Source organism: Lotus japonicus, chromosome 1 (assembly GCF_012489685.1).
Source record: "Lotus japonicus ecotype B-129 chromosome 1, LjGifu_v1.2".
NCBI classification, from domain to species: domain Eukaryota; kingdom Viridiplantae; phylum Streptophyta; class Magnoliopsida; order Fabales; family Fabaceae; genus Lotus; species Lotus japonicus.
This window is the reverse complement of record NC_080041.1, coordinates 134495878-134505226: the sequence shown is the minus strand read 5'-3', so window position 1 is coordinate 134505226 and position 9349 is coordinate 134495878. Positions and strand designations below refer to the sequence as shown.

At 36.7% G+C, this 9349-nt stretch overlaps 1 protein-coding gene across 1 annotated transcript; it reads left to right on the top strand.

The window, feature by feature from the left end:
- Positions 1-5560, top strand: LOC130731182 (uncharacterized). The gene is made up of 3 exons (XM_057583392.1): positions 1-597; positions 1838-2605; positions 3355-5560. The coding sequence occupies exons 2-3, from the start codon at positions 1838-1840 to the stop codon at positions 5212-5214; spliced, it is 2628 nt and encodes an 875-aa protein (XP_057439375.1). The 5' UTR covers positions 1-597; the 3' UTR covers positions 5215-5560.
- The last annotated feature ends 3789 nt before the right edge of the window (positions 5561-9349 follow it).

The following is a 9349-nucleotide window of genomic DNA, read 5'->3' as shown; positions in this document are numbered from 1 at the left end:
AAAGTTATGAATTTGAAATAGTTGACGTCTGAAAATTAACCGGATGACGTCTAAAGAGTAAACCGGATACCTGCCGCTGCAAAAAAAAAAACACGTGGCGTGTTTAAAAGTATGGAAGTAAAAGATTTTACAATTGCTAAGTTAATAAATACTTGATATGGAGATTTTTTTTACTCATAAAAATTCTACCCGACTTTGACTTGATCTAAAAAAATTACAATTGTAACTAAAATTCTAATGTTTCAAAAAAAAAAACTAAAATACTAACAAAAACAATCCAAGTTCAAATGATATTATTACCGAGCATAGCAATACAAGATGAATGTGTGAGAAAATAGCAATACAAGATGAATGTGTGAGAAAAGCTATGGTTCCATTCGACATACTCGGGGATAAAGTTCTGAATCTGAAATAGTTGACGTTTGAAAAGTCACTAGATGACGTCAGTAAACTGGATACCGGCCGCCGAAAAAAAAAAAAAACATGTGCCCTGTTTAAAAGTAAGGAAGTAAAAGAGTTACTCATTCATTCTGCTACTCTTTCATGCCCCGCGAATTCACCATCCTGTTGCGTTCACTCCAGTGCCATTGAACACAGGTTCTTTTTCTTCATCTTCTCCATTTACGTTCACTCCTTTCCTTTGATGCTCATCCTACTCTGATAACACACTCATATATCAAAATATTTCCACCCATTTGTTTTTCTTTTTCCTCTCTTACTGTGTTTGCTTGCTTGATGCTTCCCCTTTCTAAGCTTTAGCATTTGATGTTTCTACCGCTTGCTTAGATGGTATCAAACACTCACTTTTCTCTGTAATCAACCTTTTCACTTTTCAACGTGTTGATGCCGTTGATTATGTTTGTGTGTGTGATGATAACACAGGGTACGGTCGGAGGAAGATGCTTTGGAATGTTTCTGGGTTTTTGATTAATTGGTTGTTGTGTGTGTTTGTAATGTGGGTGTGTGTGCTCAATCTTGTGTGAATGAGTGTGCTTTGTTATCTTGTGGTTTTCATGATTTCTTCCTCTCTTCCTCTTGTGGGTTGCATGTTGGTGTTGGTTTGATTATGATATGAACTTACATACAAATGGATCTGGGGTTTGTTATCTTCTTGTTGCTTGGTATTCAAAAGTCTTTGGCTTTATATCATTTTCGACACGTTTTTTTTTCTTTTTTTTTCTTCTGCCTTTTGGTCTGGTGTGGTGTAGTTATTTTGAAGCTGTTTCCGCCATTGCAATAATCCTGTCCTTGAGAAAGAGTAGACAAATTTAGCTTCTGGGGCAGGGAAAGTTAATAGCTTCATATGCGGTATGCCAGTGGTTTATCCATGTTGGGGACTTTGATGCTTTATGGAATTGACAATTTTTTGTATTTTCTGCTGTGTTCTAATTTTCTCTGGTACATAGAAAAACTTGCTTTGTTTGTTGTAATCCTTTTGGAATTTAATGGCCAATGAATAATTACTCACCCAAAAATTTCTGCTGTTACTTGTATTGTACTCTTGAGTTAATGAATTGTTATTCTTTTAAGAAGTGGTGAAATAGTTCAATGTGAAAACAATTTGATATCTGATACTTCGTTAGATAGCTAATATGCAAGGGTTTGTCAATTCCTTTTGAGTGGTTGCATACCAATAGTTGTAAAATCTGAGAATGGTAAATATGAATGGTTAATGAGTAACTCTGAACATTATCTTTGTTCCTTGTTGCAACTCATGTTTGAAGTTTGCTCCTTGACAATGTTATCTAATCTACATTTCCTTTATAACATTTCTTGTTGAGCTTTGAATTGAGTTTATAACTGTTAGCTTTCTTACTTATCCTATATTTTTTGCCAGATGACGTCAATTGAGAAGAGTGTTAACAGTACTATAATGAAGCGTGCATCTAATAGTCCTCCAAAATCTCCTGATATAAATAATATTGTTGGAGACCCAGAGAAAAATCCTCGAGTAGGTGCTGAATACCAGGTGGAAGTTCCTTCCATGATAACAGAATTAGAGCAGCTTCGGCTTCAAAGGAACCCTGCTGATTCAGAAGCTGTGCAAGATCGCTCACTTTCCTTTGCATTTGGTTTGCCCATCTCGGTTTCGTGGATACATAATGAAGTGGAGGATAGTGAAGACGAAGGACAGGGATACCATGAAGACACTGATGGTACAGCCGATGCAATTAAACCTGAAAAAGCAGCTAATGTGAAAAAGAACGGCGTATCAGACGATGGGGCAGAGCTGAAACTGATGGCTGGAGACAACAAGCTTGATCAACCAGGCAGAAAGAATTTTTTTGTAATTTCCCCTTGCAGTTTGAGTAACTCTTGGAGTGATACTGATGTAAAAAGATTTCTCCTTGGTTTGTTTATTTTTCGGAAGAACTTTAATCAGATAAAAAGATTCTTAGAGAACAAAGGGATGGGGGAGATACTGTCATTTTACTATGGAAAGTTTTACAAATCTGATGAGTATCGAAGATGGTCAGGGTGCAGGAAGGCAAAAGGTAGAAAATGTATGACAGGACATAAACTTTTTACTGGATTGAGGCAACAAAAACTATTGTCTCGCTTGATTCCCCATGTCTCTGAAGAATCTCGAGAGACTTTGCTAGAGGTACTCAATTCAACTGTGTCATCTCATCTCCAGTGTTGTCAATGAGCTATGATTTGTCAGATGCTTAGCATGTCTCACTGCAGTCTATGTTTTCAAAATTTTCTTTCATTCTGCCTTTGTTAACTGTAATGTTGATTTTTTCATCAAGTATTTCTATTAACATGTTTGGATCAACTTCTCTTTCATCAAAATCAATTTTGAAACCTAGAAGCTAAACACAGAAGGTTCTCCTCAGAAATGATTATGGCTCCAGAATCAATTGTAGAAGATTTTCCAAACATGCACTTAGTATATCTTTCTTCAACTTATTTTTTGAATTGCCATGATTTTTTAATGACAACAATAATTTTGTTAAGTAATAATCTGGCTTATGTGGTGTTATATTTATAATGATTGACTGTCCATTTTATGGGGGCTTACTAACCATGTAGAAGGATAGAAGCCACATCTGTATCTTCTAGAAATACCTTTTTTTTTGTTTTTTTTCTCTTTTTGAGCTTCAAATGATGCTTAGATAATTGGATTGTTTCTTCTAGTCCATTTGATGTTGGAAAGTGAAAGCTTCACTATATCAATATGAAGTATCTCACATGGTAATCACGGTGGAATATCTAATTGAATTATTATCCTGTTGTGATGTACCTATGATTATTTGGACCTTTATGGCAAGTGGACTTTCATCTTCTTCAATCATGCCAGTTGCATCATTTATGTGCTTTGATCCTTACTTTGCTTATGTCTATAATCAGGTTTCCATGTTATATGTGGAGGGGAAAACTTCTCTAGAAGAATATGTATCTTATTTGAAGTCTCTTGTTGGACTTGATGTTCTTGTGGAAGCAATAGGCATTGGGAAGGAGAAGGAAGACCTTACAAGACTTCCTGCGGAACCTGTGAAGAAAACTAAGGTGCTTCCCACACCAACTTGCAAAGCTTGGTCTTCTCTTGAACCCAGTGAGATAATGAAAATTTTGACCGGAGGATCTCGACTGAGCAAAGCCAAAAGTAATGATCTCTTCTGGGAAGCTGTTTGGCCGCGCCTACTGGCAAGAGGTTGGCACTCTGAGCAACCGAAGAATCAAGGCTATCTCGGCTCCAAGGGCTGTCTAGTTTTTCTTATCCCTGGTGTGAAGAAGTTTTCAAGGAGAAAACTTGTCAAAGGTGATCATTACTTTGACTCTGTTAGTGATGTCTTGAGCAAAGTGGGAGCTGAACCAAATCTTCTTGAGCTAGAAGAAGCTAAAGCTGGTAGCTGCATTGATGAAGAGCCAGAAAAGGGATCAAGCGAAGATGATCAATCTGATTTTCATCGTCAATGTTACCTCAAACCCCAAGGTTCTACAAGCGATGAAGACCATATGAAATTCATGGTTATCGATACCAGTTTGGCGCATGGAGGGAAGTCATCTGATATAAGGGCATGGAAGTCTGTGCCTATTAATTCAGTAAGTAAAATTGATGTAGATGCGGCTGGTGACAGCATTGATAAGAATTTGACTATGTTCACGGTTATTGATACCAGTTTGCTTTATGAGGGAAAATTATTGAAGAAGGTGAGAGTACTGAGAAATCCGCCAGTTGAATCGGACAATGCTTCTAAGATGACTGGTCTTTCAAGAAAAAGTAAGGGTAGCTCTCCTAATGATGATTCACCAAGTGTGTTCAAAGCTAGTATGTCGAATACTGATATCCGGAAAGGTGTATCTTATGGTGATTCTACCAACCGAAAAGAAGCATATGATAATCCAGATAATGGCGCAAACAGGATGGTAAAAAGCCAGCAAAATCAGAAGAACAGTGTTTCTGAGGACAATCAACTGAAGAGGACCATAAAGCATCAATTCAGTAGGAGAGCAATATCTGGTCATTCCAATCATGCAGCTCTTCCCACTAAAAGGAGGAGATTGACTGCTTGTGTCAAGGCAGAGGCCAGCCGTGTCGCTGATAATTCCTCAGGAGGCTTGGGATCAACCAAACAGGCATTCTCGCTGTCGACGAGCTTTGTAGATGCCAAAATTCGTGATCCAGTTAGCCATAAGGAGAATGGAAATTTAATTGCTTCTTCAGCTGGCAAAAGTGTGAAAGATTATCATGAAGAAAGTATTCTCAATGACAATCCTAAATGCAAGTCCACTTCTTGTGTTAAGAAGTGTGAATCGCAGATGCCGGTCACCTTCAACATGCCTCATGATCCATCTACAAATAGTGAAATGGCAATGGACAAGGAAGATGGACAGTGCTTAAAAGAAAAGGATCCGTTTCAGACTTCTGATACTCAGGAGGTAGTTGAGAAACCACTGAGAACCTCTTGTGATGTTGATTCTGTGGAACAGCAGCCTAATGCAAATCCCAGAAGGCAGAGCACAAGAAACCGACCATTGACAGTGCGAGCATTGGAATCAATAGCAAATGAATTCTTGCATGTGCAGAGGAGACGGAAAAGGAAAGACATCCAGACGCTCAAAGATCCTTCTTTTAGTCCTTGCCGCAGGGCTCGTTCAAGACGCGATTGTTCAGATCATGGAACTGCAGTATCAGCAGAAGAAAAGAATTTGAATGGAGATTCTGGTGTGTTAGCAAAATGTTTGCAAGCCTCTACATCAAATTAAAGAATACCTGTCTATTTTACTTGTTAACTTTGAAGCTACCTGTCTATCTGTCATTATGAAGTTTTGGATGCAAATATGTTCTAAAGCTGCTGAGGTTATAAGACATACTGTACAGACTTTTGGCTAGACTTGAGAGAATGTTGATGCAATCAGCTGTTTATACTTAAAAGGAATAGAAAACTGCTTTTTTAGTTTGTGTTATTTTTCTAACAATGTTGAGCATGTCCACATTTGGCAAATTAGTTCTTGATCATTTTCCAAATTAGATTAGTTCCCGAAAGATCAATCATTTGGCAAATTAGTCCTGATAAAAAGCTAGCAAAATCAGAAGAACAGTTTCAGGAGGCTCCGGATCAACAAAACCAGCATTCTCGCTGTTGTCCTGATAGTTGCATATTTAGTTGAACCATTCAAAGGCCTAAAAGTTTTACATGAATATTAACTTAAATCTCCTCTCTCTTTAGGATCCTTTTCATAATTTCTCTCAATTGTTTCATCTTATTAAATGATATGCATGGTCATTGCTCATGTGTGATAAGTTATTGATTGAGTGGACAATTTATGTTTATCTCCTTTTTGGGGAGGGTGAAAGGTGTTTCTATTTGCAGAATTTACAGAACTCATGTGATTTTATTTTGATTCATCTTTTTTTTTTTGAAATTGGTCTGCATATTCAATTAAATCAAACTAGGTGGAGACGCCAATTCATCTTTGTATTGATTGATTTTGGTTACAGTTTTTTGTTCCACCTGACTTTTCTTTTCCTTCTTTCTTTCGTTTATGTTAGTGTGATTATGGGAGAAATGAGAAGTCTAGGAAACGAAACGTAATGGGATCAGCAATAGGTAATGGTTATACATTGTAAAAGGAAGGAGAGCAAGTTGAGTAAAACATGTTGACACGTAAAGTTAAAATCTGACATGACAAATTTTTAGTAGTAGAATAATCATGAGGTGTCAGCGCTACATGCCGCGCTTTAGGATTAATATATTATAATAGATAGATGGGAAGGATCCTCTCATGTAGATTTCTCTCAATTTTTTTACAATGGACATTTGTGGGGGTTAAAACCGCCACAAAAATGTTGTTAGTCCGCCACAAATTATGTCAACTTTTTGCAGCAACATTTTGTGGCAGCTTGCAACATCTTGTGGCGGTTGGAAGCCCCCACAAATGTCCATGTATGTTCATTTGGTTCATTAAGATGATAGAGTCATTTTTTCCTCTTCTTCCATATTAAAAAGTATTGAAGAACAATATATGGGATACAAATACTCATCAATGATAAACATGCGAGGTGTTAAGAATCTTAGACATACCATTTTGTTTTCACCAATTTGGGGCAAAACTGTAACATGTGTTAAGAATGTTCACGTGATGGGTAGCAGCTACTTTGGTGGAATTAATGAATTATAAATTGTAGTCATGTCAGTTTCAATATTATCTAAGGTAAATTCTGTCTCCAAACTGGATGAATATTTAAAATCTGGCACAATGCCTTACAAAGAAAGGAAAAAAAAATTATGAACTCGATAAATTGTTGATGCAAATGATGTGTGACATAAACACATATAAAGTATGCTTGAAACTTTCGGGATACGGAAGAAAAGTTGATTCAGAGATGTTGTATTAATGCAATAAGTGAATCAAAAAAGAGGAGACAAAATGTAGTCAAGAATGAGGAAAACTTGGGATTGTGATCCGTGTATGCTTCAAAACAGAGGAATGAGACCCATGCTTCAGAGGAGGAGAAAGTCAAAAGTTGAGAACTAAACATGAAAAAGGTAGGAACCAGAACACATGGAGCTTCACTTTTGATCACACTACTGAACCTCCTGCACTTCTTCTTCCATAAATAACTCTTCTTCACAGCCTGAGCCCGAGATCCATCAAGAACACACACAAAAACTCCATTCAACTTCCTTTCATCTCCTAAGAGCAGCAACACCATAAACCAACTCCTCCTCCCACCATATACCATCACTTCTCCCATCCCCCATGGCCATGATCTTCCATCATAAACCCCCTTCCTTCAATACTTCATTCCCAACCTCCACTTTCTTCATTAACAAAGCGGCACAACCATAATGTCACCACTTCCATAGAAATAACACACTAACCTCCCACCTGCAACACAAGCTTCCCCTCTTCAAACCATACTACAAGCTCCAACATTGCTGAACCTTCACCATGAAGTCACCTTCGCTCAGCTAAGAAGCAACCCGAACACCATGACCACCGTTTACCCACTGCTACCATCTTCAAAATTCCCCCAAATCATCACATCAGTCAAGCCATTTCAGAACCGATCCACCATCACCAGAAGCCTCCGTCGATGCTGCCGTTCGACCCAGCGGCCGTGTCCTCCATCCCCTTCATTTCCGAGTTCCACTGCAAGATAATCTGGCCACCACCGTCACCACGCCGGCGAACTCAAGTCCAAATGGGTTTGTTTTGAAAGTTTAGTGTAATACTTGATTTTTTTTTTCTTTCTCAAATCAAATAGTTCATATTATTCTTGCTAAAATGTCAAAAGAAGAAGCTCAAATTAAAAAAAAAAAAGAAGCAAGAAGCAATACGAAGTATTTGTAATTTGAGCTCTCCCATCATCTCCAAAATCAGAGCCACCTAACAAATTAGGTTCAACATAAGCCTTGAGAGTCCTTATTCAACTATGAAAAGCTATGGTAATGGCGTGTAGGACAAACTAATTTATTGAGCAATAGATCTCATCAGGATCACTATTCTTCTACAATGATGCACTTGCAACCGTGAAACTACCCCACCTTCCATGCGTGCATCATTGTAGAGGAACAATGATGCTAATGAGATCTATTGCTGAATAAATTGGTTTGTGTTACACGCTATTACTATAGCTTTCCATAGTTGAATAATGACTCTTAAGACTTTTGTTGAACCTAATTTGTTACTCTGATTTTGGAGATGATGGGAGAGCTCAAATTACAAATAATTCATATTGCTTCTTGCTTCTCTTTTTTAATTTGAGCTCCTTCTTGACCTTTTAGCAAGAAGCAATATGAAGTATTTGTAATTTGAGCGCAAAGTATTACAATAAACTTTCAAAACAAACCTAAACACCAAGAAAATAGACATTTCAACAATGAATCACAAAACAAGGGAAAACATGATCATGCACTACAGAGCTTGTAAGTATATCGTCATCACCAGTATTAGTATCAGTATCGTAGTCGGAAATGGACCTACTTTACGTAAAAAATGCCTCAAAATATGAAACTATGATAATGCATGAAGATGTTGAGGTGCAAAATGAAGGGAAAACAGAGTGTTACTCACGTTTTCCTAAACTTGTTAAACAGTCTCTTAAACTTGTTAAGCAGCACTGTGGTTTCAATAGCTGGCTTTTGGGGACGAAACAATAAAAGAAAATTATTTATGTAAGATACTTATCTTATCTACATTTTCTATTTTTATTTGTATATTCTACTGTGGCTTAAAAAAAATTATGTTATTTAGATTTGTTTTACTGAATGGATGTCCATTACTCACTAAAATTTTCTCTCACAGGTGATGAGGTGATATACTTATTATTCACTTCCATTTTATGAGTACCGCGGCAAAGAAATTAGTTTTTTTTTTTCTGTTGGCACTGGATACTCTGGATAGTCTGAATTTATTGAATAAAAAAATTCCTTGCTCCCCTTCTGTAAATGATACTTTATTACATCAACATCCTCTCAACTGGAAAAAAAAACACCATCTCAAATTTCATCATTCCACATTTCCACCATTAGTTTTTGTGTTACATAATTAAAGATGATAAAATTTGACATTGTTAAATTCTTTATTACAATTTAGAGGATGTACTTTTATATAATTTAACAGCAAATAAATATAATGTATCATAATTAAAGTGTGAAAATATGTCGTGGGAGAATTATATTTTTTTTTTTTTGAAATGGAGAATTATAAAATTACTACCACCCATGTGTAATTTCTTAATATAAAGTAGAAATATAAATTACCATTTTACAAGTAGATATGCTAACACTTGAATAGTTGAATTACAAGTAGATATGCCTTCTTCTCAATGGGCATGGTCTTAATGATGGCAATTGGATGTTGGCTTTGTCTGGGCAGTCTTGGACTTGGAAGT

Excerpts from the sequence above, each read along its gene's own strand:
- LOC130731182 (XM_057583392.1), top strand. The coding sequence starts at position 1,838 with ATGACGTCAATTGAGAAGAGTGTTAACAGTACTATAATGAAGCGTGCA. Across the intron at positions 2,606-3,354 it reads CTCGAGAGACTTTGCTAGAG|GTTTCCATGTTATATGTGGA; the intron begins GTACTCAATTCA and ends GTCTATAATCAG.